Source organism: Paroedura picta, chromosome 11 (assembly GCF_049243985.1).
Source record: "Paroedura picta isolate Pp20150507F chromosome 11, Ppicta_v3.0, whole genome shotgun sequence".
NCBI classification, from domain to species: domain Eukaryota; kingdom Metazoa; phylum Chordata; class Lepidosauria; order Squamata; family Gekkonidae; genus Paroedura; species Paroedura picta.
This window is the reverse complement of record NC_135379.1, coordinates 28,783,870-28,809,986: the sequence shown is the minus strand read 5'-3', so window position 1 is coordinate 28,809,986 and position 26,117 is coordinate 28,783,870. Positions and strand designations below refer to the sequence as shown.

The following is a 26,117-nucleotide window of genomic DNA, read 5'->3' as shown; positions in this document are numbered from 1 at the left end:
GTAGATCATGAGTTCCTCACTCACTGCCTCATTGACATTGGGATATGGGGGACAGCCCTCAAATGGCTGATCTCCTTCCTCCGGGGTCGCGGACAGAGGGTAGTAATAGGAGAGAGAGTATCCAACCACCATCAGCTCACATATGGAGTTCTACAGGGAGCATTCCTCTCTCCTATTTTATTTAACATCTTCACGCGCCCTCTTGCTCAGCTGGTACGGGGGCTTGGGCTGGGATGCTATCAATATGCAGATGACACCCAACTCTTCCTCATGATTGATCATCACTCTTATTTCCCCCCAGAACCCTTAGCCAGATGTCTGGAAGCAGTGATGATGTGGTCAAACCGAGTTATCTAAAGCTGAACCCTTCAAAGACGGAGGTTCTGTGGCTGGGTAGGAAGGGACCAAGCAAGGAAGCGCGCTTGGCCAACCTGGACATAGTGCATCTAGCAGAAGCTCACTTCACCAGAAACCTGAATGTGATTCTCAATGCCTCCCTCTCCACGGAGGCACAGGTCAGGATAGTAGCATGGCAGTCTTTCTATCACCTATGCTAAACCAAGCTACTAGTGTCCTATTTGGCACCAGAACACCTAGCCACAGTGATCCATGTGACAGTCACCTCTAGACTAGACTTCTGCAACTCGCTCTACACAGACCTGCCCTTATCCTTGATCTGGAACCTACAACTGGTTAGAATGCTGCAGCCAGGATTCTCACTAATACACCATGGAAAACTCACTTCCGGCCCGTACTCTAACAACTCAGCTGGCTACCAATTGAATTCTGGATCAGACTTAAGGTTTTGTTTCTCACCTTCAAGGCCATACGCGGTCAGAGCCCAATGTACCTGAGAGACTGTCTCTCCCCCCCCCCCCCCCAAGAGAGCACTACGCTCCACCACCACCAACTGGCTGGTGATCCATGCAGTCTTCAACCAGGGCCAGAGCTTTCCCAGTCCTGACCTCCACCAGATGAAATGCGCTCCCTGAAGAGATCAGGGCCCTGCCTGAAATCCCACAATTCTGCAGGGCCTGCAAAAGTGAGCTCCTTCACCAGGCATTTGCTTGAGTCCAACTGACCCAACAACATCTGCTGGTCCCCCCTCAGACACCCCCTCCATGACCTGAAGCAGCCTAACCTCCCTGAGGGTTTGTCCAAGTTACCGTTCTATTTGACGCAGCTGTTAGATTATATATGATATGTTATTTATGACTGTGTTATGTGTTTAGACTGTTATATATATTACTCCTGCAATGTTTTCTGTGAACTGCCCTGAGCCGTACAGGAAGGCAGTATAAAAATCTAATTAATTAATTAGTTAATCAATCAATTAATGAAGAGAAGTTTTTTATACCCTGCCTTACTCTAACCTAAGAAGTTTCAAAGCAGCTTACAATTGCCTTCCCTCCTCCCCACAACAGACACCTTGTGAAACAGGCAGGGCTGAGAGAGTTCTGAGAGAACCGGCCCAAGACCATCCAGGGTTCATGGAGACAGGGAACAAATCAAACTTAGTTCTCCATATTAGAGTCTGCCACTCTTAAAACAATGCTGGCTCACATGCACAACTATTCAAAGAGAGGAGACAAAGATGGCTGTTTTTGTTGCCCAGCTGGTCTGTTGATTTTTGGTCTTGCTGTGCGGTCTGCTGGCCTACATAATGAATAGGGATGACTTCAGGTTACAATAAGGTGACCAGATTGTCCCACTTTTGAAAGGACATCTGGGGGCATCTGGCAAATTGTATGTATGTTGAAATTAAAAAATATATATTACAATACTATTTTTGCGTTCTATGTGTTCTATGAAACTTTTTGTTGCTCCATATAGACCAAATTTTTAATCAAGAACCCTCCACGGTCAATGGTGTCCCGCTTTACCAATATTAAAATCTGGTCACTTTAGGTTAAAAAGGGTGATCGGTATGCAGGAGAATTAAGCAGGAGTTAACAGAAAAGAAGCCACATCACACTGCCGTGCTGATTCTTGCAAGCCATTCACAGTGTTCCTATCACCATATTTAGTTTTCAGAGTGTTGCCCCTGTCTTACATCTCTTTCCTTATGATTACATGATTGTAGCCTACAAAGGGCAGATCACCAGGAGAAGCAAAAGCATTCAGGAATTCAGTGGGGGAGTGTATATATCATGAATTGCACGTCAGCGAGAGAAATGTATGAAGAGGGGGACTGTCAATGAAGAACATTTTCTAAAACTTAATTCTTTATTATAAGTATATAATCACAATCTTGGCCTAAGTTGGCTCACTCTCCTGAGTGACCTGCCTTGCACTGATTCTGAGTTCTCTGTCATGTAATTAGTTTTTCCCTTCTTTAAAATATGTTTTTTTGCATAATGGTTTTCAATTTCTGTGTCTTTTAATATGGTATAATGCCTGGATAGTTCACCATGTAAGGTGGGTTCCATGTCTTACGTTGCATTTGTTTAGCTTTTACATCGTGCTTGCATAGATTATCTAAACTGACCTGGTAACCCATACAGAAGTCTCACTCCTGGAATGGCAATGCACCTTGGCTGAACAGTATTTTACACCTTCTTGCCAATCTAGCCATGATTGTTTGTTGCTCTCGTAGAGGTAAAGCTTCAAAAGGGCTCAGGAGATCATCTTCAATGACATTTTCCAGATCCCTGTGAGCTAGAGGATTGAGCATTTTATGTCTTCTTACAACCTGACTCCAGTCCCTTAATCTTGATAGCTGAGTTCTGCCACAGTGGTCCAGGTCCTATCCCCTAGATTCCATAGAGTGGCTCCACCCTTCAACCACTTGACTAGTTTTCCCGCTTGAACTCTTTGGCCTGCATCCAGATATCAGATTTCCACCATTCAGGAGTAAACAGCCCTATGTGGTGGTGGTGGTTTGAATTTCTAAATTAGTCTTCATAGTCTAGCACAAATCAGTGTATCATATTCACATTTTAGATTCTCAAAATGTTATTAATGTGAACAGTTTTACCTGGCAATAAAATAATAATCTGTACACTGATTAGCAAAATATGCACTTTCCACATCATTTTATTTTTCTCATGGACACTAATTGTCATGAAACAACTTTCTAGGAATCAAATATTAAAAGTGAACACAAAGGCCAAATAAAAGGTTAAATAGGTGCCATGTTGGAACAACTAGGTGCTATGTTCATGCTATTTGAGTTTAGATTGAAACTGAATTTGAAGATAGCGTAAAACAAGTCTTGACCCATTATCACTAGTGGCCTTTCCCCCTCATTTAAAATGTTACCATTTAGAGTGCACAAGTAATTTATTTAAATAAATGTATGTACAAGAATAATGAAGGAAAATCTCTATAGAATTCAGTACGATGGCTGCATGCACTGGAAGCTGAATCTCTGTTCTTCTATCAATGAGGAATGGCCTGAAAACTAAGAAAAAGACTGAAGATGGACGGTGGTTTCCATCACCACATTGCAGGATCTTCAAACCTGTAATGAATTATAAAGGAGAAAAAGATCTGATGGTGAATGAGATAATCAAAGAGATTTTAAGCTGTTCTGTATGTCAGGGGTCTCCAACATGCTTTTGGTCAAGACCAGCATCAGGGGCCTCTCTGAGACCCAGCCCCTTGTCACACAACTCTGACACGCCATACACCCCAACCTAAAGCTACCGCCCAGCTGCTGTCTCCCCTTCTGACCTGATCTATTACCTTGTGCACAAAGTCCCAGATTGACTGCTGTTAGCCTGTTCTTGTTTATTACACTTCCTCTTCATATTGTTATACATGTTGTAAATGTACTAGTTCTGCTGCTCCATGTACACCACCCCGAGTCATTGCAGTGAGGGGTAGTATATAATAAACCAAATGAATAAAATAAAACATGGTGCCCATGATGCCATGGCCTCCGCTGACATCTTTCCTGGTATCTGCCAAATGTTAGTAGAAAGTGGCCACAACCAGGTGGGGCTTTTGCTCGGCAAGGTTTCTGACTGGCCGTTGGAGATTCAATTGGCTGTGCAAATTCTAAAAAACATTGCTTTGGCAGCAGTTGTCAGCACTGCATAAGGATCTTTACTCTGTAACTGAAAGTAAGCTGAAGCAGCCATTTTTTTGGCTGGCTCTGCCTCCCCTGGCAGCCATTTTGTACTTCCACCCACCACACTTGTCAAAACCACAAAGGCACCCATGGATTCAAAAATGTCAAGGATTCCTGTTACATGTTCTCATGACAACAAAAGGAAATTTATTACACACTAAAGAATAATTTTCATGTTAGTAATGAAACCTGTATTGTCTAGTTTCTTGAAAATCCACCCATCCATATCCATAGCAATCATAAAACAAAACTTAGAGTGAATTCACACCATTTTATTATCATAAAGCTGGTTCATATTTCACCAGAGTATGTAATTCTACATCTGAGAACAATGTATGTCCTCAACATTAAATGCATCATATGGCCTGGGCACATATATAACCTGTTTGCTCGTCTTTTTGTGGAGGATGGATTGCCCATGACTGAAAACATACAAAACAATACCCACACATAGACCAATGTGTCTGCAGGTGCAAGAAGTTCCAACTATAGAGAACAATTTTCATGTTCCTCCAAACCTTCTGCTCCTTGGAATCCTATTCCTAGGGGATTTATCTCCTATACAAAAATGATTGGGGAAGGCATTTTGGGCTGTTATTGGAAAAGAAAGATGAAAACAATCATGCTGTAAAGGTAAAAGTGGAAAATATTCATCTGGAACCAACCAATATATCTGGGTTATGTGTGTGAGTATCATATATGAACTTCAATCTTACTCTTATGCTTCAATGCATGTAGACTCTATATACTAGGGCCCATTCTGCACACACAGGATAATGCACTTTCAATGTGCTTTGGCAGCTGGATTTTCCTGTGCGGAACAGGAAAATCTACTTCTAAAGTGCATTGAAAGTGCATTATCTATTGTGTGCAGACTAGGCCCAGGGCAAGTGTGAACCAGTTCTCAGACACAGATGTGAAAATGTATTTGTAAATCTATTGTCATTGTGTCTTACTTTAGATAAGATACTGATTGGAACAGCTTAGCCTTGACTCAGTGGGGTATTTGGCACAGGCCTTACAGTGTATGAAAGGTCTAGTTTATTCATTTTAATTGCGAGACTAGCTCCACCCACACAAACAGGGCAGGTTTTATCATCCCAAGTAGGCCTTCATTTTCTCTTACTGTGCAGCAACAGCAGCCAAGCAGAGCCACAATGGCACTACCAGCAAACCTCATGGATGTTGCCTTGGAGGCCAGGAGGCCATGAAAAGTACAAGCCACATCCATTCCCTCTTCAAGCATACTAGTGGTAGCTGGGAGATGCTGAATCCCAGAAATGCCTCCTCTATTGTAGTCCAAGCAACTGCTCAGGTCACTTGGATAGTGAACCTGCCTGGCACACAAACCAATGTGGATATACAACCACATCCTTAGGCGTAGAATTTCAGGGGGCATTTCAGGCTGCAGCATGAAGGTGGATGCATTTAGGGAAATGAAATCCTTCATCAACTGAAACTGGAGGCAAAATTCAAGACATATTAATAAAAAATACAATCACAGAAAGCTCTGATATTTACCTAGATCTAGGAATATTTTCTGTGCTTTCTCGCAACAAGAGATCCGAAATCAGTGTCTCCGGGCTGGATCGTTTTCCATACCTGTTTGGTAAGTTTTAAAAATTAGTTTAAAACTGAGATTAAGACTTAGCTTTTCATAAACAACTAAAGGTTAATCAACTAATAAGAGGGCTGGAAGTAAATTGAGTTATCAGTACACAAGGAAGAATGAATAAATTAAAATTATTAGAATCAATGATGTATAGCACAAGTAATAAGCAAAAGTGTATCCAGTCTCACATCAAATCTGAAGTTCCTTTTTTTTACTGATAGGTGACAAAACCAAAGAATATGCTTTCAACATTGTGATACAAATTACAATATGCACAGGGAAGATATAATATATAGCTAATCAGATTATGTTTCAGTAATTCATCTCCATTTCAGAGAGACAAAGTACTAGTTTCAAGTGAGGAAGCTGAAGACAACCAGCTACACAATTAAATTCCCCTCCCCTCCCCACCCAGTGTGGTTTAATGAAAGATGACACTGAACTCAAATGTTCTCACTGATGCCTGGTTTGAGCTTCAATTATAGAGTTAATATCAAAGAAAATACCTGGCCTTTGTATATTAGTGAACAGAATTACAAACCTGATCCTGCAGTCCATTATGACGTAAGATCCTTGCTGAATAGTGTAAGCCAGTATTTAAAAAAAAAGCAGTTGGAGCCAAGGTCTGATTCCTAAATGGCAGATTCTTAGGCCAGATTAGACTTGGAGACAGCTGATGTATACATAGACTTGTGTTCATCTGCATGTTTAGCAAAGGCTCATGGAGCATGCTTTTGAAAGAGGCACTGTAACACTGAGAGGTGGTATAAAGCAGGAATGAGCTAACTGAAAGGACAAGAAAAGTAGATTGATTGAGAAGCACTGCTTTCTGAAGGGCAAAACTTGTTTTACAACTTTTGGATCCAAAAAGAAGTTGGTTCTTATATGCTGCTGGAAGGGGTCTTAAAGAGGCTTATAGTCACCTTCCCTTTCCTCTTCCCACAACAGACACCCTATGAGATAGCTGAGAGAACCCTGATATTACTGCTCTGTCAGAACAGCTTTATCAGTGCTGTGGCAAACCCAAGGTCACCCAGCTGGCTGCATGTGGAGGAGTGGGGATTCAGACCAGGCTTGCCAGATTAGAAGTCGATGATCCTAACCACTACACCAGAGAAGACAAAGCTGAAACTGCTAGCTAGGAAGAATTGAACAATCTTCCCTGGGAGTAGCTAGGAAGAGCAGAAATTGCTGACAGTTGAACTCTTCATTGACAACACTGAAAACAGCACCCTCGTGCAGAGGTGCCCCACTTTTATCTTGCTGGGAGAAAAGGGGAACTGCTCCTGGGGCAATGAACAAGCTTGAAGACTCATCCAGCATCTTCACAGAGAGAGTTCCTGCTGTTGCAAGCAAGCTTTCTCGATATCTGCATCTCTGCTCCAGGCTTACCCTCACGAAGCACACACAGTCCGGTCTGTGCTGCATTCAATTTGGACTGTGAGTAGGATTTTGCTCTAAAACAATGGTTACTGAACCAGTATTGATATCTTTGGGAATGTTTTTCACAGTTGCTTTCTGTTGTATTTAAGTAAATTGGATTTACATTTTGATTGTATCAACATTACCCTAGACTATGAACCTGGCCCCTGGTACTCAAAAGGTTACTTCTGGATAATGTCTCATAATAAAGATGAGACTTGACTGCAGTAACTATAATGGAATTCCAACAAAATTGCTACCCACATGTTTCATTGCCATAAACCAGAGCTCCAATTATCAGCTCTAATGTCATGAGACCGAGCTTCTTTGTTGGTTCTTGAGCCTTGCTTTAAAGAATATCTCAAATCAAAATTCATCTTTTTAAGGGATTAAGATTATATTCTCTTACATTTGTTAGCCTTGTGCTGTAAACCTGAATTAATAGCTTTTGTCATGATGCATTTGATCTCTGGCTATTACTCAGTGGGAAATAGTTAAGCGAGAAAGGGCTGCTATGGTCATCTTACTTGTGTCATAACTGCCGCCATCAGATGATATCCTGGGGGTCCAAAAGCTTTTATTGCCAAGCGACTCACCATGGCCCATTATGCACGGCCGCCGGAACAGCGATTTCGGGTCACATGGAAAACGCAGAGGGGGAAGAAGCGACGCACACCGCTTATGCACGGGACGGGACGCAACGGCGGCAAAACCCAGAGTAACCGATTATACACGTGGCGATCCCGGCGCCGGCTTCTGGTTGCGCCCCGGTCACCCAGAAGCTGCGCTTTCTTCCGCGTTTCGCTAACGCGGCTTTTTCGGTGGCATGCAACGAATCTGCGGCTGGTTGCAGCCAGTACCATGCGTTGTGATTTTAGTCGCCGCCATTCCACCCCAAATGTGCGCTATTCCCACCGTGCATAATGGGCCCATAAGATGCTCCCCTAATTTCCAAAAAGCAGAAAGTCTCATGCAATGTGATTATCACGGTGTGAATTGATTCTTAACAGGCCTCCTTTGTGTCTATATCCTGAATGGGATTTTTAAAAAGTTGTAGCCTTGTTTTGACCTACAGCTAAGATATAAGGGATCCAAGATATGGGGAGGAATGAACAATAAGCAAATGGTTATAAGGATAGGATGGAAGAGGGGAGAATGATGTGGTAAGGTGCTTTGGATCTGAGGAAAAGTGGGATATAACATGAGCATACTAAGTCAGAATGGCAGCTTTCTTCCTGTTTACATCTCTTCTTTGTACTTCTGAATCACTGTGATGTGACATAGTGCTTCCCACAATGCTGCTTCCCCAACACCACCATTTTTCACAGTGTGATCTTCTTTGGAATTTTTTTAACATTACAAATGATGCTGCTAAAGTGCTAAACCAATATATCTGTTTCTGTGCTATGCCGGCACCACTGAGATGCCTTGACTCCATTGCTATAGCACTGAAATTCTGTAGTGGTTTAACACTATACCAACACCATTTAGAACATTAAAAAAAACCTTCAAGGAAGATCACCGAGACACCTCATTAGCAAAAGGACGTTGAAATCTCATCCTTGTACCACTTTGTTTAAAATTCAGTGGGCCAAGAACAAATAACATCTGGTTTAGAACGGTCATATGAAAATCCCCATTGTGTTTCTTTGGGACCAAAATAAATTATTTTCCTGTAATATTTGATGAGGTAATGTTCTTTGTAATGGGGGTAAAGCTCTTTCTCATTGTGTAAGATGACTAAATATCAAACAAATTCCTGAAATGTAGCTATAAAATCTTTTCAACTACAGCCCTCTAGGAAAGTCTACAGCAAGAAAATTAAATAACTGTTTATATGAGGAAAAGTAGGTAGCCATGTTGGTCCACAACAAAATCTAAAACTAAAAGCTATGCCATACCGTTTATTATTTATTAAAATGTGTACCTGTTTTGATTAAGAAGTCTGGAAAACCGAGACGCTTGCATAATCTGTTTTATTATTTTGGTTGATGTATGTGAAGAATGTGAGTTGTATTACTGGCCCCAAATAGAATTTTTAAGTTATTGCTCACGAACTCCAAACTCTATGCGTGAGTCTTGTTTATGTGGCATATTCAAAATTACGAAAAATGCAGAAGGTGCAGCAGGATCTCCTGCTGTCCTTGCCCACTTATGGCCATATGCTTATGGCCAGAACCTAAGCATCTCCAAGTCATAAAGATCTATAGGGTCGTTCTGCATGATCTGTCCCCTTCCCTTTTGTGTGTACCTAGGCTTGGTGCTCAAGGTTGTGGATGGATTAGAGCAGGGGTAGTCAAACTGCGGCCCTCCAGATGTCCATGGACTACAATTCCCATGAACCCCTGCCAGCGAATGCTGGCATTCGCTGGCAGGGGTTAATGGGAATTGTAGTCCATGGACATCTGGAGGGCCGCAGTTTGACTATCCCTGGATTAGAGTGTTGCACTAGGACTTGAGAGAGACACAAGATCAGGTCTTCACTCTCCATGAAATTCATTATGTGGATTTGAGCTAGTCATTCTCTCTCCCTCATTAGCTTGCCCCTCCTTTCCTTTAATAGACAGATGAGTGTGTTATGCTCAAGGGCAGGCTTAACGGATGTGACCCCCTCCCCCATGTATTCATTGCACACACACTGTAACACATGAACAAAGTTTTTGAGTTCACAACCAACCCAGAGAGCAAAATCATACAGGATATTCAGGTTCCGCTGTCAATCTCAGTGTCTTCCATGGTGAGAGACAGGAAGAAGGAAAATTAGCAGCAGTCCACTGAGGAACCAGTAGGACTAGGCTTTACTCCTCACCATTTGGGATTATAGGAGTTGGGGAAGTGGAAGGGTACAGAGACTGATCTCATTCTACTGTAAATATAGATTCTATATTATAGAGAGCTGTTTCTTTATACCCTGCTTCTCACTACCCAAAGGGATCACAAAGTGGCTTACAAACACTTAGGTGGGCTGAGAGAGCTCTATGAGAACTGCTTTAAAAGAACAACTCTAAGCAAACTGTGATTGGAGCAAGGTCATCCAGCTGGCTGCATGTGGAGAAGCAGGAGCCTGGTTCATATTAGAGTGCACCATTCTCAACCACTATACCAGGGTATTTTACTTATTTGGCTACTCTTTCCTTTTCTAAGAGGAGAAAAGGGAGGTAGAAAGACTGAACCTGTGTGCTATAGTTTGCTTCCAAAACTTTTGCATAGAGCTTGCCCTAAATACCCTTTTTGTTTAACGGGTTAGATGGGTGGGTTGAAATGCATAATGTATTTCAAAATTTTCTTCTGCAAGTAGTTGTCTTAATTCATTAGATCGGAAATAATGCAAGGAGTGGATGAAACAGTAGGGAGTCTGGTGTGATTGAATCTCTTCTGGATTACCATTTCTAGGAACACAGGGGAGGCATTGCACTCTCCTCTCTAAGGGATTTACATCCATCATCCTTCAGTTAAATTTTACTCTACATATTTTGCCATGCAAATGTAAAGCATACCCTAGTTATAGTGTACACTTTCTTTTAAAATGTTTCTCTCCTTTTATCCTAGATTATAGCATCATTTACATATGACAGAACTTCTGAAAGAAAGACTAAAAGTGCTCATCATGAGTGGAAATGCTCTAACACTACATCAACTCAAACATAGTCAGTGGTACATATGGTGTACATATGGTCAGTGGTACAGTGGTACATATGAGCCTCTTGTGGTGCAGAGTGTTAAGGCAGCGACATGCTGTCTGAGGCTGTTTGCCCATCAGGTTGGGAGTTCGATCCCAGCTCAAGGTTGACTCAGTCTTCCATCCTTCCGAGGTCAGTAAAATGAGTACCCAGCTTGGGGGGGGGGGGGGTTAAAATGGTAATGACTGGGGAAGGCACTGGCAAACCACCCCGTATTGAGTCTGCCATTAAAATGTTAGAGGGCATCACCCCAAGGGTCAGACATGACCTGGTGCTTGCACAGGGGATACCTTTACCTTTACCTTTACATATGGTGAGTGGTACATATATAAGATTTGCACTTGTTTTGCTATTATCCCCCCCCCCCTTTATACCAGTGGTCTCCAAATTTTTTGAGCCTGCCTTTGGGATTCTGAGAGGTAAAGATAAGCACCACCTCAGAACCAAATCCAAAATGGCTGCCAGCAGAGGAAAAGAAAGAGAGAGAAAGAGACTGGGGAATGGCATCATGCAATGACTAAGGAAAGCTTGGGTGTTTGTCAGTCTTCCTGGTTCCCCAGTGGCCACAGGTGCTATTGAAGCCATGGAAACCCCTTTTGTTTGAATAAGAGCAACCAGCAATAAGTTCTGTCTCATAATGGCCTCATCCATTTTCTGGAAAACTCAGCAGGGACCAGAGGAAATACTGATGGATGCAATGCAGAGGGAGGGAGAACTGGACATTAAGGCCACCAGGAAAAGCCCTGGGGGAGTGGGACACCCGATGCCCAAACAAGGAGTGGGAGCAGCCATAGCTGTCCCTAGTGTGCAGCCAGACCCAGCCAACCTGCAGCAGCATCTCCCATGACAAACAGCAGGCTGGTTCCAGCAGTGGAATCATGCTGAAGGAGCAGCCACTATAGTGAGCCCACTTGTCCTCCTTTCCTTCCTTTACTGAGGAGGCAGGGATAGGGATAGACTGGAGGATGAGGTCCTTTCCAAGGCTCTTTTTAATTACTTGTTTGTTTGCCTCCCAGTCTACTCCTGGAGCCAGGGTGCCCATAGGCACCACATTGGAGGACCTTGCTTTACACAAACTATTTGGCTCCATTGAAATCAACTGCACTTACTTCCAAAAGCAGGCATTGGGCGAACAGCTGAATTATTAATACATGTTATATAACCAAACAGGATGTGGTATAGCTAAACTAGAGATCCACTGGGTGACACACTCAATTTATCCAAGTAAATGGGTGCTCACAAAGAATAACTTTCCTTGATGGTCTGTATTTTGATCAGCCTTTTCAGTTTTTATTATTTATTTTATTGTAGGCAGTTTTCAGTTTGGTAAGGCATCTTCTAACAAGATATAAATACCTGCCCTTCTAATTCAATTTCTTGGAATGTGAGAGTTTAGGACCAATGAAAACCTAATTAAAACTACCTCATCTGGTTCGAATAATAAATCAATTAGGGGATGAGTCAAAAACTGGAATCTGTTGTAATAACTTCTTGGGACTCAATGACATATCTAATAGACTAGCTGAGCTAAATTATTTTGGTATCAAAGTGGGAGATCGAATTTCATAATTTCAGTTTTAATGTTAATTTAGGAATTAAGACAACACAGCAACTCATCTTGCCTTTCACAGTGCTATGCACTGTTAGCACTGTTACCATTGTTATAATTATTATTAGTAATATCAATGTTATGGTTATTTATATGTTATGGGATTGTTTCTTGTATTGTTTATACATTTTATGTAAACCACCCTGGGGAGGGCGGTATATAAATATAAATATGATGGATGGACACGCTCATATTTTTCTTCCCCAAAATACTAATTCCTCCTTATTACGCATTCATACTAAGATTGGCACCCTAGGATTGGCACCCTAAGATATTTGTTTAATTAGTATAAAAGTCTGCACTTCAGCAAAATAAAAATTCTAAGAATGATGTGCATTAAACCTACTCAGAATCCTGCTCAGGTCTATTAAATGGCACTAACTCTAGGAACGTGTTCTTAAGATGTTGCTGGAAAAAATTCACATAAATAAAGCATTAATATGCACAACTTTATCCAAAAGGAGCAGAAAAAAATTGTATAATCTCTCAAAATAATTAAAGAGAAAATGCTTGCCTAAACCGAACAGTTTTAGCTGCTGTCCTGACTCTGAACAGATCTGGAACATCTCTAGAAACGGGGAGTTCCACAGGAATAAGATTGTGCAAATGTCACTAAAGAAGAATCATATAACTTTTAATGTAGCTATTAAATTCCTAGGCTTCCGTGAAGTTTTCTAAATGACATTTTTACAATAAAAGAGATTTTTGAAAAATACACACAAAACTCAGCACACAGATTGCAACTTGTAACTCATGTTATTGTTAAATTCCATGTGCCTCTAGTTTTAAATTTAAGGGGCTATTTTTTTAAAGGTTCTCTCTCATTCCTGGCTCAAAAATATGTTTTACCATTTTTTTTCTTTTTACATAGATTCAGGTGGGTAGCTCTGTTGGTCTGAAGCAGCAGAACTGCACGGCAACGTAGCCACAGTTAAAATAAAATGTTCTTTTCCGTGTGCACAGTAATGTTGGGATCGGGCAGCAACCCAATCTAAAACACATTCCTGTTGTATTTCTTGATGGTGGGGTATGAACAGGGAAAGAGGGAGGGTGCTGTGATGAAGCAGCCCTTAGCTTAGCATCTGTGCGCTCTGTGTTTTAAATCTTCATTGTGAATACACAACAATCGGGTCCAGTTATCATGACCAGCCTATCACAAATGTACCCAAACTTGAAGACAGACTATTATACAAAGAATACCAAAAAGAGATCTAAATAAACCTTTTATTGTTGTGGCATGATCCCGTAGCAACGCGGAAATGTAAGTTTTTAAAAAAAATGTTTTACTGTTGCGGTGTGTCCCCGTGGCAATGTGGAAGTGTTTTTTTTTTAATTAATTTCAGGACTTGGGGGGAACAGAGGTTTAAGTCCCCAATACCACCACCGTGAAGGGATTGGTGGCTTGCATTGATTGACAATCCGAGGAGCTGGGGAGAACTTCAGGTTGTTTTCACTTCCTGCTTCTCCACCAGCTCATTGAGAGGCAAAAAGCTGTGATGAGATGGTGGGATAATGTGGGAGGGGTCTCCCATCAGGAAGCGTGCAAACACAGAATCACAGAATCATAGAGTTGGAAGGGGCCATATAGGCCATCTAGTCCAACCCCCTGCTCAATGCAGGATCAGCCCAAAGCATCCTAAAGCATCCAAGAAAAGTGTGTATCCAACCTTTGCTTGAAGACTGCCAGTGAGGGGGAGCTCACCACCTCCTTAGGCAGCCTATTCCACTGCTGAACTACTCTGACTGTGAAATTTCTTTCCCTGATATCTAGCCTATATCGTTGTACTTGTAGTTTAAACCCATTACTATGCGTTATTTCTTCTGCAGCCAACGGAAACAGCATCCTGCCCTCCTCCAAGTGACAACCTTTCAAATACTTAAAGAGGGCTATCATGTCCACTCTCAACCTCCTTTTCTCCAGGCTGAACATTCCTGAACACGCGGTTTACTATCTCATCTTTGCAAGCAGGAGGCAGCGTGCGTTTTACACCTCCATGCAGAATCGGTCCTAGGGAACCAGTCAAATTCTGACACCAGGTATGACAATGGCTGGCAATATAGCAGAGCTGTAACAAGCTGAAGCAAGTGAGGCACTTGCCTCAGCCACACAACACTGAAGGGCACAGAAAAGGTCTATCATGACTGAAATAAATATTGTTCTATTATTGTATTTACATATTTCTTTTTATCAAAATAACTAAAGTATGGTGAGGGGGTACAATTTTATATGAAATATAAAGTGAAATTAGCTAGTTGTACAACATAGTGAGGTCTTAAAACCCAAGAACTCATGAAAGAAGAGTATGAATTGAACAGTAGGTCACTCAGGACACCTTTATTAATTATAAGGATATTCCTGTTACCTGACTATATTTAGCTGCCAAATGCTAAGAACTGGACACCATTATTAGCACCTGTGTGACTAATCCCTCATCCATCTGAAGACAGGTACTGGGTTGAACATATATTGGGAACACAGGCATTGGATTGTTTCATCCATGTTTGCATTCATTGATGTGATTACAGTACTGCAAGCCACACACAACTCACTGCACATCAGATGCACAGCTGGCAGTCACTGCAAATGGGTACAATCTTTTACACAATGAAGGTACCAATGTCTACAGTGCAATGTGAGCAGTGTTAGTGCCAAACAAAGCCAGAATGGGGAAAGTCTCATACTACTTCATTTCCTTTTAAGTAGGTGTATTCTGACCCAGGGATGATTTCAAGCATTACAATGAGGATATGGGTACAAGCACAGCTGAGTGAATTGTACATGAGTTCTAGCTGACGGATCTACTTCTGAATAGCCTCTAATGAGGTACTCTTTCAAAAAAGCGCAGCATTATTTACACTGGGCTTCAATTCACTGCTTTGATTGTTGTACTCTACTTAAAACAAATGGCAGTGGCTCGTATCTTAAAGCAAACATTTTCATACTTTGTTTAGTCAAAAACGCAAGAGAATATTTTAAAACGCTCATCATATTTGGTACTAGATCTTAAGGAATTGTGATTAAAATACATGTGAGGAAAATATCTGCAGTCTGACATATGAAACCCAAAACATACATTAAGTCAATCAATTAATTAAAGGCCACTTTGTAGAATACCTATTTTCCTACACTTTGTTGTCCTCATGTCCTGTCTGGTAGTCAGATTTTTCCAACCTTGAACATATGACAGCATTCTGAGCCCGTGTCTTGTTAGGCCTATGTCTATCAGAAACAACAGATCTGTGAAACTGGAATTGCCTCCTTTCCAGTATTTCTCTCAAACTGTCGGTATTTATTAATCTAGGAACCACTTTGGTCTAGCCTACAAATGTTTCTTGTTGTCAGCTTCTTACCACAGCTTTAGCATTGAACACTTATCTACAAAGAGAGGTTAATTAGTATAGGCAGGAAGGAACAATATATCACTGCATTGGACTATATATCCAAGCGACTTGGTTCCTATTAAGCAATCAGAAGCCACAAAATAAAGGGATCCAACAAGATGAAAGAAAAAAGGAACATGAAAAATAGGAATGTGTGTATAAGAATAATACATATTATTATTATTAAACATATATATATTATGTGGCACAGGCGCGCACATACACAATATTTTTCCATATTCCTTTCTTTTTTGTTATCTTGTTTCAGAGTTTCTCACTTGGATTATGCTCTCCCTAGTGATCCTGTTGGCCTATCTGAAGTAGAAACAAGTAACTCAGGAACTAGGACTTCCTTTGCACACTTTGCATTAGGCATACTTATTCAGCCCGCCTAATGTTTTCAAAATGCTCTGCTATAGCAGTGATGATAGTGGGCCTCCAGGGTGTATTATGCATCATGGAAAACTCGCAAAAAGACTGCCAAATCTGATATCTTATTTTTTAATTCTTAATGTGGCACCGTTTTTGCAGTGCAAAACCCATCGTGTTATTTTCGTTTTTGCATTGCAAATGCTGGCCACAGTTCCAGCAGCATTTTATCAACGAGGGTTCTGAAACTATCTTTCCAGTGACTTGTCTTATGTTATGTCACTGAGAACTGTCTTTTTTAATGCATAAATGTCAGTGTGTTTTTGGTCTTCTTCCCTTTTCTGCTCGCAGTCCCTCATCTACCAGTGGATGCTCGAATGCCTGCTGCTGATACCCTGCCTTCGTTAGCAATCATGTGAACATGCCTTTTGCCCTGGCAACCCAGCCAACTTTATTGCTATGTAGAAATTATCCTGTGATCTTAGCCAAAAGGCTGAAAAGCGAGTAGAGAGGCTGCAATCTGCCTTCTTTTGTCATTTATTGGGCCTCCCCAAATGCATCTCTGCCCTCACAATATACTTGGAGACTGGCATTACCCAACTGGCCACTCTAGCCTGGCTCCGTATCTTTAAATACTGGCTCTGCCTGAACTTTAGAGCCCAAGCTGGGAGGCTTGTCTACCTTATACTGTCAGATAAGTTTATATCAGCCTGGTTCGTGAAGATTAACAACAAACTAAAGTCTATAGGCCTGTCTATTGAACTTTTAGAAAACCTTGAAGAGAACAAAGTTTACAATATCATCAGGCAACGAATCCTGGATATTGACTATCAGAACACTATCGCTGGATAGTAGAACATGTTCTCCCATCTTTTTTGAAATCTATCCCCCAGCCAGAAGGATCCTGGAGTACTTGACGGCTTTAGAATCACCTTCCTCCTACCAACAGCAGCGACTAAAGGTCGGTACGCTAAAATCCAATATGCCGACAGACTCTGCCCATGTCCTGCAAAGAAATCCGAGTCAGTGGAACACATTCTCCTCTTTTGTGAGCAACATAACCACCTCAGAGAACGGTACATATTTCCTCTTGTGGGAGCGAGCAGGATTCACAGTCCTGCAACAATAGTGCACTTTCTTTTATCAGATCATAACCCTCAAATAACTGAAGGCATTGCAAAATTCCTTCATGGGATTTTCTCTAAGTGATCTGGGATCTGAACCACCTTGTATTAGATGTTTTATTATGATTATGCCAATGAAGGTATTTGATTTGATTATCCTGTGGTATGCATTTCCTCCACAGCCTTCCGTGAATGCTCCTGAGACTACAAAGCTCTACCTCTGATCAGTTATCATGGGGGGGAGGCTTGAGGCACCTGCTGCTGATTTCTTCTCCCTCAGTGTCAGCAATCAGGTGAACATGGAATTTGATTTACTCTCCCATTGCCCATAATAGCCCTAGGACAGCCTTGGTGTTCCATGTGGTTTTTCTTAAAAAGGAAGGGGCTTTGCCTTAACTCTGGGTGGCTCTCTGGTAGCCAGTTTAGAGTGATTTTCCCCAGTCCTTTGTAGCTTGATTTCCTCAGACCAAGGCTCTCTGTCTTAAAGATACTGGCTGCAATTGAAATGCTAATTGCAGGCGTTAGTTGGAATATGAATGATGTTGCCTAGCAATGGAATTCCCTCCTTAAACTTCCAGGGGATTGATTGGCTGTTTTGGCAAATAATTATCATGTGGTTGCATTTGGATGTGTGACAGTTTACTAATTTAACAGATTTAATTTTTGCTATATATTCCCACTGTCATGCAGGGAGTTCTTAGTCTGAGGAAGAGTGCTTGCACTCGAAAGCTCACACCTTGAATAAATCTTTGTTGGTCTTAAGGGTGCTACTAGATTCTGGTTTTATTGTGCTACTTCAGACCAACACGGCTACCCATATGAATCTCCCCCTCCCAGAGTTACCGTTGGAACTTTTTAAGGTATTTAATTGCTGGGGAGGAAACCAACACAGTATCACGGATCATGCATAAATGGGAATGTTTTTTAAAATTTATTATTATTATTATTATTATTATTATTATTATTATTATTATTATTATTATTCGATTTATTACCCGCCACTCCCTTGCGGCTCGTGGCGGGTTACAACATTATAAACCCCAATAAAATCCATTAAAATCCATTAACAACAGCTACAATTCCTTATTAGTTAGCAAGCTAACCTGGCAATCAACTTCCCCCTCCTCTGACTAGCAGGTGGGAGGGGATACTGATGGTGTCAATCCTCAATCCCAGGTCCCGGGGGGGCCTAGATGTTAGCCTTGGCCTCAACCATAAACCTGGCGGAAGAGCTCCGTCTTGCAGGCCCTGCAAAACGATGGAAGATCTTGCAGGGCCCGCAGCTCTCCCGGGAGCTCATTCCACCAGGCAGGGGCCAGGACCGAAAAGGCCCTGGCCCTGGTCGAGGCCAGGCGTGCTTCCCTAGGGCCGGGAACGATTAAAGGATGATTTAAAAGGGTTGGTGAACCGACTTTGTTGAAAACTGGTGCAGGCATAATTGGCCCAGGACTCCTTCATGTCCTCAGCCCAGCCTGCACTGTCTACTCACCCTCGCTTACCTAGTACACTGCAGGCAGCAATGATTCTAGAACTCTGTACTCCACAGGTGAAGCTGTAAAAAAGGAAACTCACCTCTAGTCTGATTTCCCACACTCACATTTATCAGATAAACTTCAGAGGAACAAAGTTTGAGTCCAGTAGCACCTTTAAGACCAACAAAGTTTTATTCAAGGTATAAGCATTCAGGTGCACACACACTTCTTCAGATACCTTCCCCAGTTACCCATGACTACAAACTTTAATCTGATTTCAGAGGCATTAGCTGTCTCTATTGCTTTTGCTGCCACGGACTGGTAAGTGTGGTGCCTTTGTGATCAACAGATTTATTGCAGCTTTTGTGGTGTATGAATTCTAGTCTGTGAAAGCTTATGTCACTATAAATACATTATTCTTTATGACTCTTTGTTGTTACTAAGCAATAATATCCTGTCCGGTGTAAATAGCTGCTTAATATATTGGCCATTTGACATGGTTCTGCTAAGCTACTACAGGACTTTGGCCACAGGGATTTGTCAGCTTTCCGCAGGGCCTGTAAAACGGAGCTCTTCCACCAGGTCTATGGTTGAGGCTGGGGTCAGCAAATCAGGGACATCGCTCCCCCCCTAGGAGTTGGAGTGTACGCTACTCCCCTATCCTTTCCTCTTCACCTCTTAATAATTGGGGGAGGGATGGGATTTTTAGCCGCCATGTTAGTAGAGTGATGTTTTAATGGGAATTTTAATGGGATTAGTTGTTGTGACCCGCCTTGAGCCTATCGGGAGAGGCGGGAAATAAATCTAATAATAATAATAATAATAATAATAATAATAATAATAATAATAATAATAATAATGCTACTGCTTTCAGACACCCAAGTACAGTAGCACTCTCAATGCCTTTTTTTCTTTTTTTTTGTCATCACGTCACAGCAAACTAATGGTGACCCTGTAGGGATTTCAAGGCAAGAGACATTCAGAAGTGCGTTAACAATAAGAAAAAGGGGTTTGCGTAGAGATATCAAAACACCCAAATTAAAATGTGGTGACATTGTCTGGAAGCTTTGTCCAGTCTGAGGTTTCTGGTTTCAGCATCAAACAGACACAGTGAGGGGTGGGGGGTCGACAGAGAATGAACCTCAGGAAAAAGGCTCCTATAAATAGCCCACCAGCCTTTTGTAGGGTATACCTGCCAGGATGCTGCCGCCTGGCTGTCTGCTTGCATCCCCAAAGAGACGTATTGATTTTCTCAGAGTTCACAACACAATTTATAACAAGGTTAATGATCAACGTTTTGTTCCACCCACTCATTCATGAGGAATGTCTCAGGTATGACTTTGTTTTTTATTAGCAATTATATTTTATCCAGCCCCTGAACAATTACTCATTATTTAGTTATCATGAAAAAAAAGAAAGAAAGTAGCTTCTTCAGTTCCAGCACCTTGTCCCCAATCTTCTATGATGACTGCTCCAAGAGGGAGAATTTTATTCTTCCCAATTATGTAGCCAGCCTCTCCCCCCTTTCCAGGTGTGTGCTGTCTACTCTTTTTTGGCTAAATTCACCTTGGCAACCATTTTAGACACTAGCAATGCCATGCTTTGGAGAAGGTAAAGTCAAGTTGCTCCTCAAGTTACTAGTGCTGCCTTTTCACCCTTTTGACTGTGGAGGAACCCCTGAAATATTTTTCACGCTTTGAGGAACCACAGACATGGCGATATGCCCCTTTAGAGAGGTGGGTGCAGAAGTAAGATGCAAGAGCCAGCTAATCAATCAAGCATTTCCCTTTTCCGTTGTGGAGAAAGAACCTAGGCCTGTAGAGCCATAGGGAAAGTGGGCTCCAGTGATGTCTAGTGACATCCAAACTTCCAAACTTCTGGGAAAGGCCCTATGGCCCCTTGGGGAGCTCTGATATAACTCCAGGGTTCCCCAGAACCCTGCCTGGGAATCTCTAAATTAAGAGGTAACAGAATATGTGATTTAGTGAGCAAACAAAGCTCAAAGTGGCTCTAATAGGCTCTCGGTAACCATGAATCTTTTGCACAAAGCAAGGTTTAGAATTTATTGAGGGAAATATAAGAGTACAGGAACGTGAAAAGGTGTTCAAGCATAACTACAGTGCAATTATGTTCAGAAGAGCTACATGAACAAAGAGAAAGAGAAATTCAAAGACAGCCAAACTTCTGGCCAAGTGGGAATTCTGCACCAGGGGATGGCCACAAGGAGTGAGTGAGAGAGGGGGAAGGGATTTAAAAGAGGGGGAAAGAAGTATTTTAAAGAGAAAATGAGTGAATAGAGTTCACAGTCTGCTGAGCTGGGTAGAGTATGTTGTTGGTTTAGATTAGTAATTCCCGACCACAGTTCTAGGGAACCCTCAGGTAACACGAGAGCCCACCAGGGGTTCTGCTGCCTTTCCCAGAAGTTTAAATGGCTGCTGACATCACTAGACATCACTGAAGACCACTTCCCCTGTTGCTCTATAAGTCTAGTATCTTTCTCCACAATGGAAGTGGTAAACAGTTGATTGATTGACGGATTTAAAGTATCAATATTGATAAAGCTTCCTCCTCTGCAGCAAATCTGGTTTGTTTTATTGGTCTCTAGAAAACTTTCTAACAGCTCCTAACTTTTTGATTTTCAAACTTAAATAAACAAACTAGAGTGCCACTGGGGCTGGAAAGACTGGAGTTATGCCTGATCACCAATAATGTAATTGACCAATCTTCCATCACATGTGAGGTAATAGTACTGTAGTCAATTCACATCTGGGAAGTTAATAAGGTAACAATGGCGAAGTTAAAAACTCATGGTCAACAGCACTAGATTCTACGGGCTTGCTGAATCAGCAAAATCAATTCAGAGACAACAGCCTAAAGGTCTATGCAGCTCCTGTGCTCCTATTACACAGAAGAGAACAGCTTTTCTTGTTATTGTGAGAGCTAGCATGGATAGCGATTAGAGCAATGGTTCTCAACCTTCCTAGTGCTGCGACCCTTTAGTGCAGTTCCTCATGTTGCGGTGACCCCCAACCATAAAATTATGCAAGTGTTCTTTCACAGAAATTAAACCGAAACTGACAAATGGCATGAAGATCCATTGTTCATGATTGTATATGAATTGTTTATTTTCCTGGGGTTTCTCAGTTCAGTTCTGCCACTTGTCCCACCATGCCAATCTTGCTCTTTTCCACTGCTGCAGACAGACGAACACTCTATCCTGATCTACCCGACAAGATGGTTGTGTGAATGGTGCCCCGCCCCGACCCCCATGAAAGGGTTGTTCAACCCGCAAAGGAGTCCCAACCCCCAGGTTGAGAACCACTGGGTTAGAGTATCAGATTTGACTGCTGAGACCCAGATTGAAATCCACAATTTTCCATGTTTTTCACTGGGTAACTTTGGTTGTATCCACACATCTTTGGATATTGTGTTATTGTGCTATAGCAGTCATTTACAACTAGATCATTCTGTGTGCAGCAGACAACCCACTTGTGAATGATTGCTATAGCACAACAAGAGCACCATGTTCAACAATGTATGGATACACCCCTTCATCCACTCCCCGTCTCTCAGCTTAACAGGGTAGTAAAGAGAAAATTGGGAAGGGAGTCACATACACTGTCCTGAGCTCCTTGGAAGAGGGATGGGAGTTTTAGAAATCTAATAAATAAACAGAACCATATTGTTGGCAAAACTGGAGCTAAAAGATTTCTAGATGTGAGAAGAAGGTAATGGCTATGGTTCAAGGATTGCATTTCTTAATTTATAAATGGATTTGAATGTCTTTCCCTTGCAAGATTGTAAGCTGTTTAGGGCCAAGGACCAGCTTCCTTCTATATAGCTACTACATATATATTTGCATATATATGTGGATGACTCTTGAAGACAGAGCAGAGCGTGAGTCATAATGAACGAGTAAATTACTATAGCCCTGTTTTGTACAGCATCTGGCAAGCACATTGTGAGCCTGCAACTCTTAGCGCCTTGGAGAAAGGGGAAATGAAAAGGCTGCAGGGTATGATCTTACCTGCTGGTACTCAGAATATGAAACCTCGGGACCTACCTCTGCCGTGTGATGAGGTTGATGTAATGCCTCAGCGCTGAATAGTACCTGGCCATATCCTCTGCAGGCGCATCCTCTCCAGGACTGTCCGGTTTGGATGGATACGCTTCTGCTGGCGTTCCCAAACAGATCAGAAGGCACAGGGCGAGTGTCATCACCGACAGCCACAATCGCATGGTCCCCTGCATCTGTGGGACACAACAAAGGATTTCTCACGGCACATCTCTAAAGTGTGCATGTCTGAGTGGAAGGGAAGTGACAAGACAAGTGTGCTCTGGCCCCTCACTCTTGGAAAGGGCCTCTGAATCACAGCACTGCTGTGCTCTGAGTTCAGCTCCAGGCTAACTGCAAGCCAGCCCCAGCTGCACCCTTCTGAATCCGCTGAATTCAATGGGCTCAGGAAGGTGCACCTCTGTTTAAAACTAACACTCCAGTTCCTCAAGAACGCCATCTGCCCTGGACATAACCGCAAAGTTCTCTTTGGTCGCGATTCCTGTAACAAAAAGACTTGAGTCCTGCCAAGATTCTAACATCATCAGGGCTCTTTTAGTGGGGAGAGAAAAACACTTTGCTCATGCTCTATGGTTCAGCATGTTTTTTAAAATTAATTCAACCCCCCCCCCCCCCCCCCGCTTTTCAGACTCAGCATCAGAATTTTTCTTCATTCAACTTCAAGGGTAGACTGTAAGCAACAGGAGTATAAACAAAATAAAAGGCTTTGTGGCCCCCTTTCCTTCTTCTTGAGAAGTACGCCTACCTTCTTACACAAAAGAGAAGTGGCTTCAGGCAACAGATTTTGCTATATATCTGATGGCAAGTCTTTTAAAAGTCACCCTGAAGATTTCTGTCATCTTTCCCCATCCTATTCCCAATGAATCCCTTTGGAGGAGGGAGGCTGCCCTTGCAATTTAGCAGGGTGGGAAAGAGCGGGCAGAGAAAAGGACTGGCGGCACCGAGATTTGACCGCTGCGTTTCGGAGCGCGCAGCTGCCCTGGCATCCTGGAAAGACTTCGCAGGAGCAGGAAAGGGATCCCTGGCAAGCAGCGACGGGGAAACTTCCTCGTGATCCCGGCTCTTGACGCGAGGGCCTTTGTCCGTCCAAGGCGGGAGCGGCGGGGATTCTCGGACGGGTGGCCCCCTGTCGTGGCCAGCCCTCGCGCCCTGTCCGGGGAGCCAAACGGCCAGAAGTGCGCGGCGTGGGCGAGCGCTCGCTACGGGGCGAGTTCTGAGAAGTCCGCTCTGCCGCCGAGCCTCCCTCTGGCGCCAAGGACTCAGTGGCGGCCGGGAGGGAACTCGGCGCTCGGCTGCCGGCAGCGGGGAGCGGGCGGCGGCGGCGGCTTACCTCGCGGGCGTCGGGGCGCTCCCGGCAAGGGCTCTGCTGCTCCTGCTCCTGCTGCTGCTGCCGCTGCTCCTGCTGCCGTTCGAGGGGGACGGGCGCTCCAGTGTGGGGCTGCGCGACGCGGCGCGGCGCTTTATGGCTTCCCCAGCAGGCAGGAGGGGCCTCGGGCGAGCACGCTGCCGTGACTCCAGCCGCCCCCCACCCCGCCCCCCACCCCCCACCCCACCCGGCCAGCTCTCTCCGCCCGCGCCCATCGGCATCAGCGACCGCCCCGTCGCTTGACACTGACTCGGGCTGCGGCTGAGCCCCCTTCGGCAAGGCAGCCGGCTCCCCCCCCCCCCCGCTTCCCCGGCCAGCACCGGGCAAGTGTTTGAACAAAGAACCCCCCCCCCCTCAAGCCAGGACACATCCGCTGCTGTCAAGGCAAGGGGACGGAGGAAGACCTGGACCAGTTCCTCCTCAGGCCAGCCGGCCCCGGATTCCAGCTGCCTGAGCCCAGCCCAGATCGCCTGGGGTCATATTGGGGCCCCGTTTGCATGAAGTGTGCGCGTGCAGGGGAATCGTAAGCATCTTGTCCAGGTTGCAGACTTCTTGCAGCTTGAAAGTTGAGTGTAGCTGACAAGGAACGCTGGTTTCGTTCTATTGAGTGTGTCAACTATTTTGATCTTAAAAGAGAGAACACAAACCTCCACAAGAAGCTCAATCCACAGGACAGTTTTACGAATTGGACCTCTGGATCCTGCCAAGGTGGGGCCACAACACTAGAGGCCTCATTAACAGGATCCAGCCATGTGTCCTTTGGTCTTTACACTGTTACATTTCTTTCTGGCACAAATATTAAGCTCCAGAGTTTGGGATTCCCCCCCATATTAACATGGTGGCATGGATGTCCTTTTGCCATCCATGGATCATATTGCCATCAGATCCCTTACCTAGGGACTTTTGACTACTAGGCTATCTGGGCCACCGTATCTTGTTTCTGGTCCCTTGAAATTCAATTGCTGGCTGTGGGTGTATGTCAGGACATTGGCTAACCAGGGGAAATTGCACCTCTGCAAAGCCAATTCTTACATCAGATTAAAATGGCACATGTGAGCTGGTCTGTGCTGGAAGAAATGGCATCCAAAGTGTGGCCATGGCATCTTGGAACAAGGAATTAGTTTTGTTTGCACAATTTGTTGTCCTTCCAACTAATTTCATAGATCGCAGAGATGGGAGAACTTGTGAAACCGGTATGCCTTTCTTCATGAGGAAGATTCTTCGAGCTGTTCCTGTTTCTTGTACCCTTTTCATTTCTAGGCCATCTCTTCTGACATGAGCCAATCAGAATGCACCCTCTATTCCCAATGAAGGCACATCACATAGCACAATGGCATTTGGAGACTTGCTACTTTGGTTTTGAGCCCCTTTCTCAATATTGGATTTGTTCTTTATACAGCTTCAGAACACTCCCCTGCCAAGGTTAGTGAACTTTAGAATGCAACCCCTGTGAGCTCTCCCCTGGGTGCTTTCAGCCGGTTTAGAACCCATCAATTTAGAAAAGTGTGTGTGTGTGTGTGTGCACACGTGTATCTAAATTAAGCTTACATCATGTGGTGCTTAAACGTTTGACTGTGTTGTGACCACGAAGCCTGTGCATTGCTTCAGAGAAAGGGGGTTGGGTGGAGAGGCAGATGAGAGGGCAGCAAGAGGAGAGAGACTTGGCGATGGGAAGGAAGGTGAAGGGGCAAAGAGATGAATGAGAAGGTGGAGCACAACAGAGGCAGAAAGAAAAGAAGGAATTCTCTCAGGATTTTCTGATTGACAGCTAATAAGCAGGAGAGGAAAATGGTTGGATGAATACCTGCCAAAATGGAGGTTGCTGATCTCTAGTTAAGTCAGTTAATTGAGCAGATGCAAAACCTGTACTATGCAGCATATACATCCACTTAATCATGCATGGTTCAAGAAAGCTGAGAAATGAACTGCCCT

The 26,117-nt window shown here is 43.3% G+C and overlaps 1 protein-coding gene across 1 annotated transcript; it reads right to left on the bottom strand.

Annotated features, from left to right (window-relative positions):
- Positions 1-3,018: 3,018 nt before the first annotated feature.
- Positions 3,019-24,347, bottom strand: NPY (neuropeptide Y). The gene is made up of 4 exons (XM_077303429.1): positions 24,150-24,347; positions 22,808-22,995; positions 5,597-5,677; positions 3,019-3,463 (listed from the first exon to the last, which is right to left on the bottom strand). Exons 2-4 carry the CDS (start codon positions 22,993-22,995, stop codon positions 3,439-3,441), a joined length of 294 nt encoding a protein of 97 aa, XP_077159544.1. The 5' UTR covers positions 24,150-24,347; the 3' UTR covers positions 3,019-3,438.
- Positions 24,348-26,117: the final 1,770 nt, after the last annotated feature.